General features: G+C 32.4%; 1 protein-coding gene across 8 annotated transcripts; it reads right to left on the bottom strand.

Moving 5' to 3' along the window:
- Window positions 1-1803: 1803 nt before the first annotated feature.
- On the bottom strand, window positions 1804-12099 carry LOC104594281 (CBL-interacting serine/threonine-protein kinase 9-like). Of its 8 annotated transcripts, none has more exons than XM_010254513.3 (16): window positions 11937-12095; window positions 11111-11263; window positions 10916-10978; window positions 10724-10795; window positions 9420-9527; window positions 8592-8672; window positions 8195-8248; window positions 7984-8109; window positions 7212-7301; window positions 6669-6791; window positions 5719-5796; window positions 5335-5454; window positions 4996-5109; window positions 4201-4257; window positions 3419-3493; window positions 1804-2429 (listed from the first exon to the last, which is right to left on the bottom strand). In XM_010254513.3, the coding sequence occupies exons 2-16, from the start codon at window positions 11120-11122 to the stop codon at window positions 2367-2369; spliced, it is 1236 nt and encodes a 411-aa protein (XP_010252815.1). In that variant the 5' UTR covers window positions 11123-11263; window positions 11937-12095; the 3' UTR covers window positions 1804-2366. The 8 variants fall into 8 exon arrangements, with proteins under 8 accessions (XP_010252815.1, XP_088752882.1, XP_088752902.1 ...); XM_088896756.1 differs by lacking the exon at window positions 11937-12095 and adding an exon at window positions 11795-11827; XM_088896776.1 differs by lacking the exon at window positions 5719-5796 and having other exon boundaries at window positions 11937-12099.
- Window positions 12100-24773: the final 12674 nt, after the last annotated feature.

Raw genomic sequence — 24773 nt, forward strand, 5'->3', positions numbered from 1 at the left:
CTCCATGTAGCTCCATCAAAGAAATGATAAGATTCCAATCTCAAATAATATATGCACCTGGCAAATCCAACTCTTGTAGGTAGGGTTTGATATTGGGCCAATCAAGATATATTGCGTCAGACTAAGAGGACCATCAATTTTCTGCTACAGCCTACAAGTAGACAGAATTAGACGTGAGGTATGTCATCCACAACCATACTTCCACCACTTGATTGATTTTGAGCAATGAAATCAATTTAACCTCTTTCAAGAGGTGCAGCTCAAAAAGTCACACTAGAAGGCTTGATCTGGTAAATTCGTGGCGTGGAGTCCTTTGATTGATGATAGGTGAAAGATTTGATCTTTAGTGCAGTAATTTAAGTGACAAATAATATATCCGCCAAACAGAAATATCTCCTTGGACTTGTCAAAATATGTTTCTGGGTTTCTTCTCTGTATTCTGCCATGCAAATGTTATAGAAAATTCAATCAATGCTTCTATTTTGCAGTTTTCAATCACATACTCCAAAATGTGTATGGTGGATGATAGACTAGACACTAATGTTCTGTACTTCTTGTCTGTGCAAAATGCAAACTGCAAGACCATGAACCCAACTAAGCATATGTTTGGCATCCATGCTGCAGATACAGCACCATTTTCTCAGAAAAAGGTGCTGCTGATGTATGGGTTGGAAGCGCCATTTTCTCAGAAAGCGTTTTTTTTTTGTTTGAAACCGTTGCTGCCAGGTAGAACGTTTTCTGGAGCAACAGCAACTTTTTTTGTTTGATACCAATGCTTCAGGAAACGTTTTCAGCACTGGTATTATCCGGTGCCACATCACTGCCACCTCAGATCCCTGTTGGCAGCAATGAGCTGCAGCTCCAGGAAACGCACGATTCTGCATTGCTCCAAGCCATGCCTTCCTGATTTTTAAGGCGTGGCTTGGAACACCGTTTTCTATGGAAAAACGGTTCCAAACAAACGCCCGTTTCCTGAAGCACTGTTTTTTCCAATGTGGTGCTGATGTGGCACCGTTTTCTGGAGCAACGGCAATGATGCCAAACAGACGCTAAATGTGTCGTTTTAGTGCCACTTAATTGCCATGAACTCTCTCAACTATGGTCCTACATTAAATGCTATGAACAACTTCATCCAAGTTCTTTCAAACCACAATATAGTATTATCCAGAAAATATCTAGTATATGTTTGGCATCGATGCTGCAGATACAGCACTGTTTTCTAATGAGAAAACGGTGCTGCTGATGTGTTTTTTTCGTTTGGAAACGTTGCTGCCAGGTAGGACGTTTCCTGGAGCAACAACAACATTTTATGTTATTGGTACCAATGCTCTATCCAGTGCCACGTCATGTCCCTATCACTGCCACCTCATGCCCCTATTGGCAGCAATGAGCTGCAGTTCCAGGAAATACCAAATTCGGCATCACTCCAAGCCATGTGTTCCCGATTTCTAAAGCGTGGCTTGGAATACCATTTTTTAATGAAAAAACGATTCCAAACAAACATGTGTTTCCTGGAGTACCGTTTTCTTTGATATGATACTGATGTGTCGCCGTTTTCTGGAGCAACGGCATCAATGCCAAACAGACGCCTAAGGTGCCCATCTAGGTTGAGCGTCACAAGTATTCAGTGTTTGTTTATCTGGTTCAGAAAGATACCATAAAAGAACCACTCCATTGTTTTTGTTGAGGGACGGTAGATCTTGGTCCATCCTTTCCTCTGTATTGATTTAATAAAACAATGTCCTATGCTTATATGGTTTAATATTTCTGAAACTGATCAAGTATAAGAAGACACTCATTAAGTTGGTTATTAGCAATAGACTTTCTTTGAAGATATTGCATTTATATATGAATCAATGTGAAAATTACATCAGCACCCACGACACCCAAGGTACTGTACAATGGAATTATATACAACAAGAAACTTGCAAAAAGATTAATCGTAAGCAAAGAGACTATCAACATCCGAATGTTGTATGGAACCTCCTCAAATGCTTGTGTACTGACAACAACGAATAAAGAATACTTTTGGTTCTCCTTGATAGCACTTCCTCGATAGTGACTCTGTTTTCAAATATACGTGCTTTCCTTTCACCCCATATCGACTAAAATACAACTAATGGGTCATATCCCAGAACCCAGATTACTTTTCCTCAGCTCCTTCAAATACCATCCAAGAAAGGAAGCTTCCACTGTTTCTAAGAAGCAACATTCCACACCAAAAATCTCCAGGAACTTGGCCCACAACTTGGGGTGATTTGATGATTCTGTACCTTCAGCTTTAAATACTTCTTTAAAGCTGCCTTCCATGCTGAAATGAAACTAAAATTTAATAGCGGCAATGATCAGGATTATTTACAGAGTTTTCATTTCTGTACTCCAAATTCCAGGCTTCTAGCTCTCAAAGCAGTGCTGTAACTCTCATAGAACTGCATTAAATGGATAAGTAATCAGTTCTTCTGCATGATACTATGATTGTCAAAATAATAAGGCTAAAATGTAAGTTAATAGTATGGATCAAATGATGTGTTTATTTCAGATTTGGTGTATCAACAAGTGTTACACAACTTATTTCAAGCAGATCCAGACTCTTTTCTGAGACCTATAGTAGACCAAATTTGATGGTAGGGCTAACTGATAGTGATCCAGTCCTAGAACTAGGTTTTTAAATGGCAAGTCACCCAAAATGTAAAGTGTAAACCTGCTCAAAGACTTATTAAACTATCATAAAAATGGGTATTGCACTATTAAAATTTTAAGGTTTTAGGTTTATATTGACATAAGGGGCCATTACTTGGTGTAATGGTAAAACCTTTGGCTTGCAAGCATGAGAATGCGAGTTCAATTCTGAGAGTGGCCACTTTGTGCAAAACAAATGCCAAAGGTTAGGACCGTACCCAGTCTACCTCTCCCAGGACCCTGGATAGCTGGGACTGACATTTGGTAATGGCCATTTTTAGGTTTATATTGACATAAAACAGGTTCAAATTTTAAAGCATGTTTTATAAGCTGTTTCTATTTTTTGGATTTTATTCCCTTTGGGTGGTTTGAGCAAATGACTGCCAATAAGACTGGTGAACCATGATCCTGTAGCCTCAGTGGGTTGATGTCCAGTCCTGAGGGTTGCAGAATTCTGGTTAATGGTTACAAGTTAGAATATCAACAGTACTCCACAAACAAGAAACCGAATGCAAATAGTAACTGTAACAAGCATAGTTTCTGAGAATCATGATTCAATAAGCAAATGAAAACTATCTCAGTAATGAAACTGATTGACTAAAATCTTTCTTTTCATTTTTTTTCTTTATTTCTACTTTGAATCTATGATAACAAGCATCAGATTATGTTCCCAGTAAAGAATGCTGGCCACCTCAAATTGTTCATAAACATGTAGATAATAATAAGGTCAGGGTATTACCTTGTCAAACTCAAGTGTATCTCCCCGTGCTTTCTTCATTTCAACTACAAATAGTGAAGGCGAGACCTCAAAGACCTAGAAATAAATCGCTAGTGTTATTACTAGGCAAAAAATTGGTATCACTAGTAAGATATTTATTGTCCGTTTGGTTTGTAGTCGGAATCGGAATCGGAATGGTCTATTCCCATAGTCTGTTTGGTTCAAATAGGAATGGGAATGGGAATTAAAATCAGCAGGAATGGGATTTCATTCCCAAGGGGCAGGGAATGGCCATTCCCTCAAATGGGGGAATGCCATTCCAGCAGGAATTGGAATGGGATTCGGATTCCACCCAACCAAACAGTTGGAATCGGAATAGCCCATTCCGAGACCCCTATTCCTGTGAACCAAACAGGGCCTTAGAATGCCTCCCCAATTCATGCGAATTAGAAGAGTAACTGTAGCTTTGCAGTTGATAAATATATCAGACAGTTGCAAAAATATTTGCCTCAAATTACAATGAATTCCAAGATATTAGGTATTTTGATATTAGTTGATAGAGATGGTGGTTAATAAATAAAAAAAAGACACTCTAAATTTTCTAAAAGTAGAAATTTTGAATGAACATTATTTGGGATATTACCTAGATATTAACTACTTAAAGATATTTGATCTTACTAATCATGAAAGGCCAACTTTTCATTGAAGAGACAATCACTTTTTTTATCTGAAGGAATTAACATGAATCTGGACTATTTAAGAGGTTCTACAATGATAACCATTTAAGAAGATCCTCCACCTACCTCTGTGCAGATGGAGAGAAGGCCTCTTTGACCCATGTCACATCCTTCCAACTGCATCTGCAAGCGTCAGACATAGAACATTAGAGTAGTTCAGATAAAGTGCAATATATAGCTTAGAGCTGTTTCTCTAGCTGAATGGAAAATATTTTTTTGGTAGGCTAATCCAAATATAACTGCTAGACATAAACCCACCCACACAATCTGGAGTCTTGTGCCCTTGACTGACTGACAGATAGATATAATCTACAGTGCTTCATAAGGCATGAGATATGAGCCTTAATGGATTAATCCAAATGTGCATACCTTCTTCATAAATAAATAACAAAAGAGAAATTGTAAAAGAAACGAAAGAAAACATGCATTTGTTGTATAAATATATTTTGGAAAAAGTTTCTATGATTACACAAATATTTGTAAACCTCTTTTGGCATTTGTTCACTTAAAAAAGTTAATATGTTTATCCTAGTTGTATTAAAGTTACTGTTTTTCTTTAGTTTTAAGTTTCTTTATTGTCTTTAAAGTGTATACCTCAGTCACTCAGTGTTGATGTTTGTACGAAGGGCATGTATTATGTGCAATATTCACCTCAGTCCACATCTTGTTCAAGATTAATAACATTACATAGAACTATATACTAGCACCTAAGTGTGATCCAAGTTACACTTTTAAATTGCCAAAAAAAAAGTTGCACTTTTAAATTGGACAATAAAATCCATTCAGAATATATGAACACTGAAAAATCCAATTTCAAAATGCATGTTTCAGCTCTTATGCTTTGGAAACTTTTGCACTCACCATGTAATCAAGTCTCTTGACATTAAAACCTAGTGGCTTTGCGCTCTCCTCCATTTTTTCCATGATTTCTGATGCCGAGCATCTCAGGGCGAATCTCATCTCTCGCTTTCCACCCTAAAATGATGCAGAAAATTAATTTAGCAGTGTAGTGAAGACATTCACCATTGCCTAGGTAACTTAGCCTTTTTAGTTGAGGCATTGAATTGGCAATAACAACTAAGTTATGTTACTCAAGCAGAGACCTACCAAAATTTCTCACTATTTTCAATGAAATACCATAAAAATCCCATACTGGTCATTTCTAATTGATGCCATAACATCAAAGCAGCAAAAAAGCACCTGTTCCTTTTCAAAAAGGCCAGAGAGATTAAGCCCTTCTGATAGTGAGATTATGTCGAAAGCATTCAAGACTGATGGTTTCCGCTTTTTTGGTTCCTTTTGCTCTGATGCTATGTCATCCTGGTACATAAAAGCAGGTCATGCTTCATCAGATTCTTGTTTCTGAATGAACAGCTGAACAATTAGAGACATGCTATTTTGGTTGGAAATTTAGGATGAAACCAATCTCACATAAACAAAAAAAATATTACATCCTTATCTTTAGTTATTTGTAACCTTGCATTACCTAACTAACAACTTAGATAATCCAACAGTGGTTACAAGAAACAGTATAATAGCAGATTGATTACAAAATGTTGATTTAAACTGAAGACAGTTCATTACCCGTCTGGTGTGATTAAGCCCTAAGTCTTCAAAACATTCGAAGTCCAACTTAATCTTCATGGAGATTCCTTTTTCTTTCTGAAAACCATCAAGATGGTTGTTGTTCATAGATCAGATTGCATTAAGCTAATCCTAGCAGATGAAATACAATATAGCCCCTGCTATTTTATAGGCTTTGATCCATATAACTACATAACAATATTCTTAAAATGCAGGCATGAAGTTAGGTGCTAGGATCTACTAATGCATGAGACGTAAGCCTTGTCAGTCATTATTTCAAGAAAGAACATGAACTAAGATGAGAGGTAAAGTGTAGAATTGTGCAATATAAGGGCTACAATTTTATAGAATAATGTATGAATGAATTACTCATAATATGATAAAGGAATACCAAGTAATATTTTTCTTAAAACTATTTCTAGGCAATTAGAAAGCTCTTGATACAAATGAAAAGTTCATAGGGGTTTTGGAAACCTTAATTATTTATACAACTAAAAATGCAGATCGGGAAATTTTTGCTCATTTCATTTTTGTGATGAGAACCGGACTTCATTCAATTAATGTATTCAAAACATGATATTGACATAAAACACCTAAAAGTGTGACTAATGTGCATTATACTTCTAGGCATGAACCTCAAGGTTGATCCTTGGGATATTTTCCTTATGCTTCGCCTTGAAGTAAGACCTACATGCCTTCTAAAACATTGCTTCATAATATAACAAGTGAATTGAAACTTGTTTTTTGTAAATGGGCTGAGGACAGTATCTAATAGCAAATGTGATGATTCAAATCAAATTAAGACAAAATACATAATGAGAACTACCAACAGTTTGAGCCAATAGAATCATCCAAATTAAGGGCATGGCTAAAGCTAATAGGCAGAATAGATTCATGTCCAGTGATTACATTTATTAGATATATGTACAGAAAGCCTAAAAGATACTTACACTTGAATTGCTGAAGAGTAAATCAGTTTCACTTGAGACCACAGCCTTCTGATCCTCAAATCTGACAGGTTTGTAACCTTTCTTGAACCATGAGCACTCCAACACATGGGAGATGGAAATCCTCTAAAAGAAGAGAATAGAGAATTTTCAGAATCCATTTAAACAAAGAGACACTTGATTAAATAGGCCTATCATATGAGGTGTTGAAAAGAAATTGGCACACATGTCTGGACAAGGAGAGCTCGTCAACAGCTCAGACCACCTAGAAGAAAGTAACCGTTTAACCTGATGCCAGGAAACAAATGAACTATATTTCTCTAGAAAGTTAGCCAAAGTGGGTGATAATCTTTAGTATTAGTTCTGACAAAAAATATGCTCATTGCAGGTCATGGAGCCTCTAAGGCCACTGTGCACCTAAAATCTTATTTAATTAATCAAAAGGGAGATGGGAAATAAGAAAATTTAAAAATAGGAACAAAGGAAAATGAGCAACACATTTTTTTAATAGGTAGAAAAGAAACAAAGGGTTGTGTGAGGTTATACCTTCTCTGGGTCTGGCTCAAGAATTCTATTAATCAACATTCGAGCTTCCGAAGAAAACCAATAAGGACAAGTGAAATCTGCCTTGCATATCTGCAGAAAATAAAGTAATGAGTCAACAATATGTCCAAAATGATTCCTAATGTTAACATTGACCCTTATAACCTAAATATACTTGGCATGAGCTTATGATCCAGAGACCTTAAAATTCAGTAAGGGGGCTTCAATGATTTCCAAGTAGCTTAAGAAAATAGCCCTCCATATCAATCTATTTATCGTTATATGTTAGCCATTGAAGTCGCTTCTTTATCTTATCTTAAGTAGATGCATAAGTCTATATTTAAATTCTATGTACCTTGCTTCAGTGAATAAAAAGAAAAACAAAGCATCATCTCCTACACGAGGAGAAACATTTCTGAGCATGGAAGTCATCCTTTTTCTCCTAAAAGTGAGGCATACAGTGAGGTTTGGGGCTAATCATTTGATGATTCTACCATGAAAACCTACTTTTCCTTGTTAGTTAGCTTCAATTTACCAAATGACTGAAAAAGAAAAAAGGAAGATATTGACAAAGCTAGTAAATAATGGTTAAATTCAAATAGAAGACAACTGACAAAGTTTCGTAGGACACTACTACTGTTTCAGGGCTCCAATCATTGAAACAATATCAGGGTGTTGTATCAGGATTTTTGTCCCCTGATTTCTTAGGACTATATTCTATTAAGCTAGAACTTGGTAAGCACACCATCAACCTTTACAGATCATGGATTGTCACCTTATTATAGAGGTTTGAAAGACTTGGCTCATCAAATGGAAGATATCCAGCCATAAGAACAAAAAGCACAACTCCACACGACCACAGGTCAGCCTTGGCTCCATCATATCCCCTGTCATCTATTACCTGCTTAATTAAAAAAAAAAAGTGGGTTATATTTCCTTCCCTCTAATGATTAGCCAAGTAAATTCCAATGTTAAAAGAAGAGTACCTCTGGAGCAACATAATTTGGAGTGCCACAAGTCGTGTACAATAGTCCGTCTTCCTGATATTTTGTGAACATATCAATGTAAAGTTCTCAATAACAAAAACAACCACATTGCTTTCCAGTAATTTGTTATGTTCTTGGGGAATCTACAGTGAAGTGTGTGAAACATCTCTTTTTAGTGTGTTATATGTAAAAAGTAAGGTAACCATCTCCACTTTGGAGTTTGGACACTTTTGCACCATGGGAATTGACTTCTCAAAGCAATGTTATTTGAAGATGCAATTACATGATATCATGCTTGAGGGCAGAACTGTCTATAATCTTGCATAATATATGTAAACCAGAAGCAAACATGATTTACCATTTTTCAGAATTAAAAAAAAAAACATTGATTGCATACCCTTATTTGCTGAGGTGAAGCACTTAGACCAAAATCAGAGATCTTCAAATTGCAGTCCTCATCGAGTAGGAGGTTTTCCAACTGCAGAAAAATTACATGGGTTGGTACATCCTTTTCTTTTAGGACAAAAGGTATAAACTAAAAAACAAAAGGAAAGGGGCCAGGACGCCCAATTACAAGGCCTGATAATATACAGAAAAGGCTTGAATAACATTAACTAGCTCAGAAAATGATAAAGCTAATAGGAGATTCAGTAACTCTATATAATTACTTGGATCACTAGATTCTTATGAGAGAAAGACAACCTTATTAGGAAAATTGGAAGCCACAAGAAGGCAATTACATTAACTCCAGGATCTGTAGAAAGTGCGAGAGAATGCAATGTGGTGAGTTAAATGGGTGAAGCATCCAGCCCAGCATTTACTGGAACAGGTCCAATGTGACCCTTACTGTGGTGGCAGGGTTTAGTTTCCAGATCATGAACCTGTGTTGGATTTGGATGGTGTCAGATTTTACTAAGCCAACCAGTCAGGCCATTATATCCACTATCCAGTTAATAGGACAAAAATGAATTGAGTGGGTTTCATATTGTTGATCCTTTCATTTATTGTCTCTCCTGTCTTAGTCATCCATGTTCTTGCTAAAAATCCACATGCCTGTCTGGTTAGAGCCAGGTTTAGGTTTATCAGGATCATAGTTGGTTTCACCCCAACCTCTAATGAAGCAGATCCATTACCATTTCCTAGAAAGGGATCCCAGAACATACACAGCTCAAAAAAGCTATTTCTTTGGGAGAGGGGAGAGTAACTATGGGATATTGGTCCATACCTTTAAATCTCTATGGTAGACTCCCTTACTGTGGCAATAATCAACAGCACTAATAAGTTGTTGGAAGTATTTCCTGGCTTCATCTTCTCTTAGTTTGCCCTGCTTGGACTGCATCCATCAAAATAACCACCTTGTTAGCAATGTTAAAGCTTCTTCAATGTGGGCAATGTGACAAACGATAGATTCTTCTTTAAATTGACTCAAATTAACTAGGAGAAGGAATGCCAAACTCAAATATGTTTAGGGTCTAAACCATCTTTAGAGAATATTTAGGCAAAGATATACAGATGGAAGGATATCCAGACAGGTTAATAAACATTCATGGGAACACAAAGAAAAATAAATATTGGAGCTATAAAGTTTGTAAATCATATATGTGCCACATTTGCAGTCAAGGAAATGACTATAATTGTACATAATTTTGTTTTTCCATTCTCTCCAACTTCATGTTCATTCTTTTATCATCATCATCATCATCCATCAGTCATATATGAGAACAGGTCCGCTAGTAAGGTCATTTAGATAAGGAATCTCAAATGGTACAGGAGTCTTCTGCATGGCATGTATGATGTATTGTACAGCAAATGTACATGTTGAAAAGTTGATATTTTGGAAGTGTGAAGGTGATAAAAATAACAAGGCACCCTGCTATATCATTTTTTGACCCTACAAAAACAATGCTTTCTTTCTTTCTTTTTCTGTTTTCTTTTTAGTGATGAATTATCTAATTAATAAGAACATCTTTTTAGATGTCCTAGGCTTTTTTTCGGTAGGTCCTATGACTTGGGTTTATGAACTATTAGTTCCTTCTTTTTATTGATTATTATGTTATCCATGTAAATGGCACATTCAAAATACATGTGGTAGGTAACTGTTTTCAATAACAGAGGCTATTAATGTTCTAACGTTACACTCTTGATTAGTTTTCTGAAGTCAAAATATCACATTACGCTTTCTCTAAAAATTTATAACGGAGTAAATTTCCACACTATGTTCGGTAATAACAAGTCAATTAATACCAATTAATAAATTAAAACTGAAACCACCCTAATTTTGACTGATTGAAACAAAGAAAATAAAAACCATCGAAAGGGTTAAAAATCAGACAAATTCATTCTAAGAAGGTAATCAAAAGGAAAAGTCATGTGAGATTTACTGTTGGTTTACTTGTAGTATACAAGACAATAGAAGATGTTGGGTTTTTATCTTGGGAATTTATTCATGAATAAAGAGAATTGTACGTAAATCGATCAATCAATAAATATAAATAAAAAGATTGCAGCACCCTTATGAGTCTGACTTACAACTTTGGTGAGAAGTTCTCCCCCTGTGACGTACTCCATAACGAAGTATATCTTCGTTTTGCTAGCCATCACCTGCAAATATATCCATCAGAAGATATAAAAAAAAACGTAGAGGTTATTAGGTAAATCAATCTGAAAAAGGCAATTCAAAGTGAGAGAAGAAAAATGAAAAGAATCAAAAGGAAAACTAACCTCAAAAAGATGAACGACATTAGGGTGTCTCACTAATTTCATAATAGAAATCTCCCTTTTGATCTGAAAAAGGAAAGCAACAGTTATTCAAAGCAACCCAAAGCGAACCAACAGGGAACTAGAAGTAATTACCATATAAACCCACTACCGGTTCCGACTAACAAAACAGAGACAGAAAGAGGTACTAGAGCTAACCTGATCAGTCATCTTCTCCTTCACCACTCGATCCTTGTTAAGAACCTTGATGGCTCGCTTCTCCCCAGTCTCTACATCCCTGGCCAAATAGACTTTTCCGAACGACCCTCGCCCAAGAACACTTCCAAACTCATACTTCCCGACTCGGTTGAGCTGCTTCATATTCAAACCCCCTGTTATTTCTCCTAACTAGAGCTCATTCTCAAGTCTTAACCCCCCCCCCTTTACAATATATAATATAACGTAGGTGTAGAAGAAGAAAACGATGAACGGAATCCCTGATGAGCTTATCCTCTCAATGCATTAATCACTGCTCACTGTAGGATCGTGAAAACGGTCAGGGGGGAGACCGTAGATTGGAGAGGCAACAGGAGAATACCAAACCATGTCTATGATGGCCAGAACGCTCTTGGAATTTGTGACATGAAAACTGGTTTAAGAATTAAGATCAAGAAGGTGTCTTTTTAAAAATTAAAAATAGAAAAAAAAGCGCCAAATTTGGATACGTGGTGTTCTCGGGACAACCCTGCCCACAACGCATCAAATCCATGAATACGTTTCTTATCCTTTTCATTGGACTGTGGAAACTAGAACGGAAAGATGAGAAAAAGAGGAAAAATAACTGTCGAAATGAACAAAACAAGGTATTAAGTGGGACCGTTGCAGGTTTTCTTGCTGACCCACCTCACCTCCCACCTGCATCGATCGACCTTTTGCCGGAGGAAGCTAACGGGAAGCTTCCAATTTTAAAAGACAGAAAAAAAAAGAAGAAAAATTAAAATGGAAAGAGGTGGCAGCTTGCTGATTGAACCAGTGAAATCCTCACCTACACGTATGATCAAGTTTATGTGGGTTTTGCTTATATGTTGATGCGGGCACGCAGAATTGAAGTATCTGTTTTTATCTAAATCCATGGCGTCTTCTTCAGTCACCTGCAGGCTTCTACTACTACACCATGTGGAGAAGAGATCCTTCGACTTCGAGGCGACGAGGAGGCCCTTCCCGACTTTCCTTTTTGTCTTGTAGGAATCGTTTATTTTGTTTCATTTGGAATACTACAACATGTGGCGGGAAACGTGCGATGTACGGACTTTTATTAAGTAACAAGAAGCTAAAGAATAGAAATATATAAGAATATATATAATTTTTTCGATTTTCAGTAATTTTTTAATCTGATTAATTACGACAGTTTTGGTTTGACCATTTGTAAATTGAATAAAACTGAACTGATACAATCATGGATATATATATTAATAGTTTATATTTTAAATTTTATATTTCTTAATCTAAAATATTTTATATTATAAATTTAATTTTTTTTAATTTATTTTTTAATAATATCATAGTAATTTATTAAATTTCATTTTAATTTTTAAGCTTAAATATTTTGAACAAACAAACCAAATCGAAAATAGACCCAAACCGATACAACTCGAGTTGATGGGTTTTCACTAATGGTCAGTCAATTTTGGATGACAGACCCCCGACCTAACCAAGTTGATTTGGTAGGCAAAACAACTTGCAGTCGAACTGAACCAATCCTTGAAAACTTCTAATTTCAGATAAATTAATAGTTTAATTTCTAACAATTATTAAAAATTTATAGCAAAAATATACAATTATTGGAAATAAATTTATAATGAAAATAATAAATACTGAAAATATATTAAATTAGTCAAAAAATAGTGTAATCTCAAATAATGGTTTAATCTCTAATAAATATTAATCAATAAATTATAAAAATAAATTTATAACAAAAATACAATAAATTAAATTTCAAAAGTTAAATAATAGTTGTTTAATCTCCAATAAGTATTGATAATTTTATGTTAAATAACAAAAAAATAGATTTATAAATTATTGAAAATATATTTATCAAAAATACAATAAATAATTAATGAAAATACAATAAATATTAATTTTAGTACATATAAATATATAATGAATATACACTATTATCGTAAAATTATTACTCAATAAATATTATTTTTTTAAAGTTATTTTTTATAATTATTAATTGATATAAGTGAAATTAGTTGTTTACAATATTATTTAGTTATTTAAATAATATTGTTATTTAATTTTTTAAAATATTAACTATTTATTGAATTTAATAATCCATAAAATTATAATTAGTGCTATTAGTACATAATTCACTAATAATTTTGTTAAATTGTTACTAATATGAATATTATGAAATCTACTATAATCATTTTTCTACTTTTAAGAAAATTTTTAAATTTATTACATGACTTCGTTTTTTAACTATTTAAAATTTAGTCATGTTAAATATTTTGTAATTTAAATATTTAAGTAATGTGTAAAATATTTATAATTTTTCATTATTTGAATTTTGTTTATTTTAAAGTTATTAGGTAATATTAAGTATTTTGTTATATAATTATTTATCTATTTTTAATGTTTTGTTATTTAAGATATTTAGTTTTTGGAATATTTAAATAATGTTTTATTTTTTAATGTTAAAGTTTCCTTATTTTAATAACATTTAAATTGAATAATTCATAAAATTATAATTTATATTGTTACTACATAATTTCATGATAAATTTTGTAAAAATATAGAATTATTAATAATATGAATATTAAATCTATTATAATTAATTTTGTGTTTTGAATAAATATTTTAAAGCTAGTATGTAATTTTGTTAGAATATTTAAATAAATTTGAATCTTTTTTAATTGACACTATCTTTAAATAGCTGTAGATAAAAAGTGGGGGAAAGGATAAATAGGAATTAGAGATAGTTTAGAAGAGAATCTCTTTACTAAATTAGAGATAATTTAAGAGATAAATAGGAGTTAGAGATAATTTACGAGATAAATAGGAATTAGAGACAATTTAGGAAAAAGTGGGGGAAAGTGGTGCCACTTGGCTAAACATTAGAAAAGCAAATTACTCTTTCTTTATGATTGTTAAAAATAGTTAAGTCTATGGTTTAGGAAGGGGGTTTGGAGCAAGGGAGTTAGAGGTGCAGATTGATTAGGACCTAACTCAATCAAAGATTTTACATAGGTTGGGCTTGAGTTTTTAACTTCAAGCTAGGTTTAGGCCAAAAAACTCAAGCCTAACCTAAATTCAAGTTGGGCTTAGGTAGCCCAAGTCCAATTCAACCAATTTGAGCCTGCCCAACATTTTATGATATACATATCTACATATTATTAATATATTCTACCTAGAAATTGGACTACAAAGCTCAACACATCCAATCTCAAGCCCAACTCAAGATGTTGGGTTAGGCCTAGGTTTTTAAGAGAAAAATTACTGCTAATTTTCAATAATTACTGATAATTTACTAATACATAACAAAAATAGAATAACAATAATTACTGATAATTTACTAACTCAGGCCCGGGTTTACCAACTTGAGCCCAACCCGAACTTAACCTAACATCTTGGGTTGGACTTAGGCTTGGGTGTATTGAGCTTTATAGCCCAATTTCCAAGTATAACATATTGATAATATGTAGATATGTATATCATAATGTTGGCACAGACTCAAATTGGGTTGGGTCGAGCTTAAACTACCCGAGGTCTCAACCTAAACCCAACCTGAGTTTAGGTTAGCCTTAAGTTTTTTGGCCTAAACCCAGCTTGAAGTTCAAAAACTTAAGCCCTATTTGTGCAAAAGCTTGGGTTGAATTGGGTCGGGCTGAAGTTAGACCACCCAACCAAGGATTAAAGTATCGGTATCGGGTATCGTATCGGACCACTTAGATACAAATACGGATACGAATACGGATACAGATACACTTTGGAAACGCTTGGATACGGATGAAAAAATATAGATACGCTGAAATATGCATATAAATTCCATAAACATATTAATAACATTATTTTTAAGATCACATATTTTAAAAATTAATACATGCACAAAGCTATTATTATGTTATTTTCTATTGAATTTCAAGGCACAAAATATATGCAACTATTATATGTGAATTATTATATCAATTATTTTCTATTTTACTTTTTTTAATTTTTAATATTAACTAAAGTCAACTAAAAATTAATTCTCAAATGTTTAGTGAACAATGTTTTTATTTTTGTAAACATTAAACATGTTATTATAAAATGTAATTAAAATATAAATTAAAATTTTATAAAAATATATAATATTAACTTAAAATATATCAAATATATTAAATTTTCTAAGATACACATCATATGCAAATTCATAATTTTTAACTAGTAAAATAATTATTCCATTATTAATATTTTTATTTCCATAAATTTTGAGATAAAAAAATCATTTTTTGATATAAATGTAGATTAATAGATTTGACAAATTCAATTTATATTATATTCTCGAGGTTTTTGTAAATAATATTTTTATTTTTATAAAATATGTATACTTTTATTTAGTTCAAATTAAAATATTAATTAATAATTTATAAAATTTTAAGATACATGTCATGTTCAAATTTATAAATATTAAGTACTAAAATAATTATTCTATTATAAATATCTTTTTTCGTATAAATTCTTGAGATAAACAAATTTTTGATATAAATGTGGACTTAAGAAATTATTTATTCTATTAGTTTATAAAATATTAGTTTTGAATATTATTTTTTTATTTTGATGGAATTGTTAAACACGAATGTCATTTTTCCACATTACATGTGGACACTAGAGTAGAAAAAAGTTATTTTATTTCATCAAATTTCATAAGATGAAAAGTGGCCTAGTGGATTAAGTGCGTAGTTAAGGATTTAATGCTGGGTGATTTGTGATTGAATCACGCTAGGCACATTTTTTACAAAAAATGTGTGTGCACACAGGAAACACGGCAATTTGTATCAACCGTATCGGTGCGTACCGGTCGATACAACATGATATGGGCCGATACGAATGCGTATCATTCTAATACACGTGATTCAAGGGATACATGTTTAGTATCTCGTATCCCCTCTGATACTGATACGATACGCCCCATACCAGACGTATCTTATCGATACTTAAATCCTTGCACCCAACCCAAGGTACACCCCTAACTCCTTTTGCCTCAAATTCTTTTAACAAAACTCGTGCATTGCAAGGTCCCTGTTAGTAATTAACAACACTAATTTTAATTTATAGTTACTAATAGTAATATTAATTACTAAGAATAGTAATATTTTATGGTATTTTTTAATTATTCACAAAATAGTTAATAACTATTTTTAAAATTTTATAATTTATATTTAAAAACATATTAATAAATTTATAATTATAGTTAATAATTATTAATTATGAATTAATAAATTTTATAACTTTTAATTTATAAAAGTATTACTATTATTAACAATAATAATATTTAACTTAATAATCAATTTAATTATTCATGAAATAATTATTAATTTTTAGATTTTAATATTAATAAAATAATTAAATATTATTGGTAATTAATTAATTTTTTGGTAATATATCACTAATTAATTAATCATAAATTATTAATATACCACTAATATTAATTACTAAAAACAGTAATATATTTTGGTGTTAAATTTTCGCAATTTTTTTTTATAAATCATGGATATAATAATAGATTTTAAGTGAATTTTGGATCTGATTTGGATTTAATCCTAACAGGTATAAATAATATATCACTAAAACCTAAAATTTGAATGCAAATCCTATTAGTTTTGGATCTGATTTGGATTTAATCCAACTCCACTTTAATTATTAAAAAATGCCAAAAAATATAAAAACTTAATTACTTTTCAACTTTTTGAAATCTAATTGGATTTGAAGACTTCAAATTTGAATTCAAATCCTAACAAACTTAGATCGGATTTGGATTTAATCTGGATCAACTTTAATTTTTGAAAATACAAAAAAAAAAGAAAAAGAAGTTTTTCGTATTTATTTTTTATTTCCTTAAAGTGCCCTTATGAATTTGTTAATACCCCACTTTGTTATCTCTTCTCTCTTAAAGTGTCCTTCGGTTCTGGGTAAAACCTACCCATTTGCTCACCTCTATTGGAAGGTTTCTATTATATTATGGTTGGTATGGTTTCTAACATGGTTTGGGCCCTTCTATTGGGCCTAACCCAATTAAAAAGTCCGAATAACATGCATTCCTACATAAATAACAAATATAACTCAAATATCAAACTGAAATGTTAACAAGTGCCATGTATTACTACTAGTAAGTATGCAAATTTTTTGCACGTGGCAATTTTAGATGATGAAAATTATATATAATAATAATATATCCAAAATTTTCTATAAACTCTATGTATTTTTATTTTTTATTATTAATTAGATGAAAATTGCAAAATCTAAATCTGATTACATAAACACCTCATCCAAATATGTGACAATCAGATTGAATTGTGAAGTTTCAAGTATCATTAATCGACCTACCAACTTGGCTAGACTCTTCTTTTTGTATTATTTTATCTTTTTGGTGTATATTTTTTTGTTCATTTATCAAAAATAAGTAAGCTTTAAATAAAGGGAATGAATGAGGTGAAAAGTAGTAGTTTAAATTACAATTAAATAGAGACTAAATTCAAAAATGAGTATTTTAGTCACTGTTTTAAAAATGGACCAAACCGGATGGTCAAACTGTTTGGCCTAAGAACCAGTTAGGTTATTGGTTTCATTTTGGCCTTGAACCACTATTTTACAAAATAATAATAATAATAAAACATTGAAATGGTCAGAGAACCTTTGACCCAAATGGTTTGACCATTAAAATGTTCACCATGTCAATGGTTCTCAAGTTGCTTTAAAACTAATTCCAAATCTTTTATTTATTTTAAAATAAAAATTAGAAAATAAAAAAAAATGAATAAAGAAACCTTCATATCTTATAAAATCTTGTTCAATTATTCCCAATGGCCAAAATTAGTTAGGGTTTTTAGTTTTTCCATTTTTATTTTGAGTTTTCTCATTTTTGTGATTTTTTTTTAACTTGTAACAACAAAAAAAAAATGCAACTCCAATTAAGAAATCAAAATATTGATGCAAGAGATGAGAGACTAAACACCAATCTTATATTAGAAATTTGAAATACACCAATGAAAAAAATGATCTGGGATCCATGAGAGATTTAGAGAGATGAAAGAAGAGGGCAAATGGTGTTGTAGTGGCAGTGATGTTGAACATGGAGATAGCCGCCGATGGCACTTCCTTCTTCTTCTTCTTCTTAGGGCAAATTGTTCTGCAATGACGATTGGTGAACATGGTAACAACCACCTCCAACATCGCTTCCTTCACTTTTTCTTTTTCACCTTAGCTTTAACCACCCACCTCCTCAAAATCTCACACTCCTCTCTCATAATAATGTATATATACAGTGGACATTAACCTAATCCTAATCTAAAAGTGCATTATATTTTTACATCTTACCAATTTGACCCGCTCAAACTGGATGGTTGAGCCGCTGACCCAGAAACCAAAAGCATGGTTCCATTTTCAGGTAAGTTTTTAAAACCTTGATTTTAGTCAAAAGAAAGTTCCATAATCTTATTCATATTTTTAATAGTAGTGTAAATATAGAATTATAGATGTGTTCACTTTTTTCTATAATTTTTTGTCTTTTTGTGTGTAAAAATAATTCTGATACATCACACTTACTTTTTGTTTATTATGATAAATACATGATATTATACATGTGCCAGAATGCTTTTTTTTTGCAAAATTTATGTATTTTACATTTTACTATTTATTTATGACATTAAAGGTTAACACATTTAACCCAAAAGTTAAACTATTTATTATTAATTTTTGTATTTCATTTTTTGTTAGTTCTAAGTTATGTATTTCATTTTCATTATTAATAAAAATAATTCTTATTTATTACATTGATTTTTTAATTTGATTAAAAAAAATATCATAAATGTTTCTATTTTTTTGACATTTACAATTGCAATTTTTATATTTATTTATATTTTGAAAATTTTATTACCTAACTATGACTTCATAGGTTGATCAATTTCATTCAGATGGTTGAATTCATTAGCCACCACTTGGATAAAGAATGTGTTTTGTTTTTGAGTCAGTTTTAAAATATATGGGTTTATATTGTTAAAAATATTGGCATAGATCTAATTAGTAGCATTTATTAGTGAAAATTAACTTAAAAATATAGTATTTAATAAGAGAAAATAGGTTTTAATACCTTGAGTATAAGACTTAATGAGAGGGGATTAAATGAGGTGAAAATTAATAATTGAAGTTACATTTTCAATTTTTACAATTAAAGATTGATTAAATACACAAATATGGCCATTTCAATAGCCATTAAATCTGGCATTAAAGCTATAATGGAATGACTTTTATACCTTTTTTTCAAATAAAGAAATAGAGGGTAATTTTAGTCCAAAAAAAGTTTCACATTGCATCCAGTAAGCATGCACGTGCTTTGCACGTGGCAATTCTAGATGATGATAATGATAGTAATAATGTATCAAAAAATTTATATTAATATGTATTTTTTTACTTTTTGTTTTTATATTTTTATTATTAATAGGATGCAGATTGCAAAATCCAAATATGATTACATAAAACACCTCATCCAAATATCATCGAATTGAGTTGTGAAGCTTTAAGTATCATTGATAGGCCTACCTACTTGGCTAGATTCTTCTTTTTGTAATGTTTTATCTTTTTTCTACATCTTTTTTTGTTTATTTATTAAAGAAATGTAAGATTTAAATAGAGAGAATTGAATGAGGTGAATGATGTTGTTCGATCCAAGGTGTGTTGAGCCGAATACGCAACAGATAATCCTGCCAATTAGACGAGGTCGAGGCGGAAGGACAAGGTTGTGGACCGTAGTCTGCATGCATAGAGAGAATTAGAGGCTTGGGGAATTTATCCCTGGATAGGAACTTCAATGCTAAGTCAGTAATGAAGAGAGAGAGATCGATTGGGCTGAGTAGGTAGAAAGTTGGTCCAAGTCGGGGAGAGTAATGTGTGCTACATCCCAAAGAGCTTACCTTGAGGCGAATATGCCTTTATATAGACCAAACACTCGTGTTGTAGTTGTATGAGGTCACCCACCGAGGTTATATAGACCAAACACCCCTGGTGGGCCGTGTTTCCTTGTCCGTACGGGGCTTTGCTTCCTCATGAGGCATTTCCGTGATGCGATTGTGGTGACGTGTGTCGACGTGGTCCGAAGTCACTGGCTACAGAGGCAAATCACATGGCAGCTTCGACCAGCTAAGACATCACCCAAACAATGAAAAAGTAGTAGTTTGGGTGTCAATGGACTGATTTTGAACTGGACCCTATCTAATCCAAAATCAATTTGGATAGATTAGATGGACCAACAAGACATATTGGATTGGACCTGGTACACTCATAACAAATTTATATTGGATTGGGTTGGATTAAGCCAATATCTGGTCCATTGATATAAGATAAGAATATAGGTGTTAATGGACCAGGTTTGGGTTGAAACCAATATAAATTAAAATAAATTTGAACGAATTGGATGGTCCAAACATTGAATTGGACCAGTCTAATCCAATCCAAACTATTTATTAGATTGGATTGGACTTGGTCCGTCCATAATAAATTTATATTGGGATTGGGTTGGATTAAGCCAATATCTGGTCCATTGATATAAGATAAGAATATAGGTGTCAATGGATCAGGTTTGGGTTGAAACTAATATAAATTAAAACAAATTTGAATAGATTGGACAGTCCAAACATTGAATTGGGTCGGTCCAAAATGGTCCAAAATATTTATTGGATTGGATTGGACTTGGTCCATTTATAATGGGCTCACGTTGGATTGGATTGGATTGGACAAGATCCAGTCCAATTGGCACCCCTAAGTAGTAGTTCAATTTACAACTTAAACTTCACAATTAAATAGTGACTAAATTCAAAATTAAGTATTTTAGTTAAAAGAATGTTCCATAATATTATTCATATTTTTAATAGTAGTGTAAATATAGAATTATAGATGTGTTCAATTTTTTCTATAATTCTTTTTGTATTTCTATGTGTAAAAATAATTTTGATATGTCATACTTACTTCTTGTTTAATATGATAATTATATGATATTATACATGTGCTCGAGTGTTCTTTTGCAAAATTTATATATTTTTTTTCCATTTTGTATTTTTATATTTTATTAATTTTTATTTATGACATTAAATGCTAACAAATTTGACTCAAAAGTTGAACTATTGATCTTTGCCAAACAGTAAAATTATTTCATTTTTGCTTAGTTCTAAATTATGTATTTAATTTTCATTATCAATAAAAATCATTCTTGTTTATTAATAAAAATATCATAAATGTGTATAATTTTTTTCTACATTTTGTAATTTTTTATATTTATTTCTATTTAAAAAATTTATTAACTAACTATGACTATATGGGTTAATCAATTTGATTCGGATGGTTGAATTTCTTAGCCACCACTTTGATAAATAATGGTTTTTTATTGAGTTAGTTTAAAAATATACAGGTTTATATTGTTAAAAATATTGGCATAAATCTAATTAGTATAATTTATTAGTGAAAAATAACTTAATATAGGATTTAATAAGAGAAAATGAGAGTTATACTTTAAGTTACAAGACTTAATGAGAGGAGATTAAATGAGGTGGAGTTTAATAATTGAAGTTACATTTTCAACCCTTACAATTAAAGATGCACTAAATAGACAAATATAAGCATTTTAGTAGTCATTAAAGTTAGCATTAAAGTTACAATAAAATGACTTTTGTATCCTTTCTCAATAATGAAATAGGGGTTAATTATAGTAAAAAAAAACTTCCACTCTGCATTCCCACTTTTATATATAGTATAGATAGTATGGATTATATAAATTGAAACAAACAACAACAATATGTGAAATACTTGAATAATTAAGAGATATGAAATATGTTTAAATGTTAAATGAATACATACATACATACATACATACACACATATATATTTGGTTTCTTAAATTCAAAAAACCAAACCAAACTAGAAAATTACGGTCTAAGAAATTTTTAACTAAACCATTTTTAGGACAAACCAAATCAAATCACTAATTTCAATTTGATTTAGTGCAGTTTGGCCATCTAGACCATATAATGAACACCCGTATAATAAGGCTGCAAAGTCTAGGAGCAAAAGGAAAAGCATTACTCCTTTGTGTAGGCTGATATGGTTATACGAATGTTTCTCTTGAGAGTTGTGTGATGTTCTTGGAAAGAGACTTTCTAATGTTTTGTTTTAAGATTGTGTAGGCTTATCAATGGGATTTCTTCTTTCCCTTTTATGGGTAATATAAGGGTAAATTGCAGAATCCATTTGCGCAATAGGTTTATTTGCATGAAGAATTTTCCTATGAATTGTGAATTAATGTCTCACTGAGATGTTTGTACACCCCCAAGATTCCACTCGTCTTCGATGATTAGGAAATAGCTAGTGATGATCATTTTCAGCCTGGTCTTGGGTTTTGTATCAAGGCTTAAGGCCCACATTTTATGAATATACTACATATTTATAGTGTATATATGTATATATGCATATTTTATTTTGTGTTATGCTATATTAACATAAATCGGAAAAAACTGGGTTGGGTTGGGTCATGGGTCAACCCGTTTACCCGATTGTCAAGTCTAATTGGGACTATTTATGCATTGTTAGAAGTTTCCACTCTTTAATTTTTTCTATTTAATCTTTACTCTTTATTGTTACTCTTTAAATTGTTAAATGTTCAACTTTTTTTATTTTATATTTGGAATTTTAAGGTTAATTCTTTTAATTTTGGCATTTTTCATGTAGTTTTTCTTTATTTTTTTAAATTTCAGTTATTTTTTTGGGATGGCCCGAATTGACCCATGGGTCAACCCTAACCCAAACATTTAGGGCTAGGGTCTAGCATTTGACAACTCAACATGAAATTCAACCCGACCTGAAATCAACCTGAAGGGTCTTGACCCAAACCAAACTCGACCCACCTAACCCAATTGCTAGGTCTACTTATTATCAATGTAAATATGCATTGGTGTCATTTGTCAATGCATAAATGTAATGTTACCAAACACAGGCAAAAGTGAACCAGAGTGTAAATTTACCCTGCACCGATATTTACACTTCATATGCATTGTTTTCCAAACATAGCCTTAAGAATGCTTCATTATGTTAATTGGAAGTCTGTTCGACCACCAGAGATTATTGGTTTCAAGCTGATGTGGGGAGACTCTAGGGATGTGGGAGATGGCTTTTTAATACTAATGGTTGTGTAGTTGCTCTTAGGGTTTCTCCCCCCTTAGGTTAGAGAATATCTCTAGGCTAGAATCTCCCTCTTGTGTGAGAAAAGGGGGTGGAGCATTTATAGATTTTTGGGGAGGATTTTAGAAGGGAATGGATGGCTAAGATTGGGAGACTAGGGAAATCAATGGCTGAGGTTTAAAGGTTTTTTTGGAAGGGAATTGAATAAGGGAAGGGACTTTCATAATAGCTTTGGGAGAGATCCTCTCAATCAATGATAACAATTAGTAGAAATTTTTACAAGTTGCCTTAATTGAATATTCCATGTTTAAGTGATTGGCTTGATTAATTGGAGGTTCCTTAGTTGGTCAAATTTTACTAGAGGCTGAGAGAAAGATTTGGTTGTGAGGGTTCCTAGGTTTGAAGTTATAGAGGATTCTAAACGGAGGGCCCAAATCAAGGTCTCAAGATGAAGGGATTAACAATGTTGGAATCGGATGGTCTTGGAATAGTTGGACTCATAATTTCAAACACTATGCATCTATTGGGTTGGATTTTGGTGACCTTGGGGTCATCGGTTCCGTTTCGGGTCTTAAGATGAAGGGGTAAACAGTGTCGGATTTGGATTTGGATTTTTGGGTCTTAAGATGAGGTTCAAGACCAAAATGACTCTGATCGGACAATCGAAATCTGTTTCAGCTTTGGGTCTTAAGATGAAGGGGTAAATGGTGTTGGATTTGGATTGGTGTCATTGGATTTGGATTTTTGGGCTCTATGTGCCTATAGTTTTGGATTTCTGATTTTATACAAAATGAGGCTCATGATCAAAATGACTTTGATCGAACGGTCAAATTTAATTCCGACTTCGGGTCTTAAGATGAAGAGGTAGACAGTGTTGGTGTTGGATTTGGGTGATCTTGGTGTCGTCTAATTTGGATTTTTTTGGATCTATATACCTATGGTGTTTGATTTCTAATTTGATATGCGATGAGGTTCAAGATCAAAATGACCCCGATCGGACGACTAGAACTGGTTTCGACTTTGGGTCTTAAGATGAAGGGATAAATAGTATCGGATTTGGGTGATGTTGGTGTCATCGGATTTGGGTGATGTTGGTGTCATCGGATTTGGACTTTTGGGCTCTACGTACATATGATGTTGGATCTCTAATTTGATGTGAGATGAGGTTTAGTATCAAAATGATCCCGATCGGACGATTGGAATCAGTTCTAGCTTCAGGTTTTAAGATGAAGGGGTAAATGGTGTTAGATCTGGGTGATCTTGGTGTTGTTGGATTCAAAATTATGGGCCCTATGTACCTATGTTCTTGGATCCTTGGGGTCCAAACTTTTGTAGAAATCTAAGATTGCCCCTAGGTTCACTGAGAGGTTAGCTGAAGCATGCTTGAAGCTCAAAGTATTGCAGAAAGATTGAAGAGTGCAAAAATAGGGTGTCTATAGATTGCCCCTCTTTGTTGGAG

Source organism: Nelumbo nucifera, chromosome 1 (genome assembly GCF_055504915.1).
Source record: "Nelumbo nucifera cultivar China Antique chromosome 1, China Antique-T2T, whole genome shotgun sequence".
Lineage (NCBI taxonomy): Eukaryota > Viridiplantae > Streptophyta > Magnoliopsida > Proteales > Nelumbonaceae > Nelumbo > Nelumbo nucifera.

Coding starts and splice junctions, on each gene's coding strand:
- LOC104594281 (XM_088896756.1), bottom strand. Junction 10,979..11,110: donor AGGAGAAGATGACTGATCAG/GTTAGCTCTAGT, acceptor TTCCTTTTTCAG/ATCAAAAGGGAGATTTCTAT. Junction 5,455..5,718: donor GGCTTAATCACACCAGACGG/GTAATGAACTGT, acceptor TTTATGTACCAG/GATGACATAGCATCAGAGCA.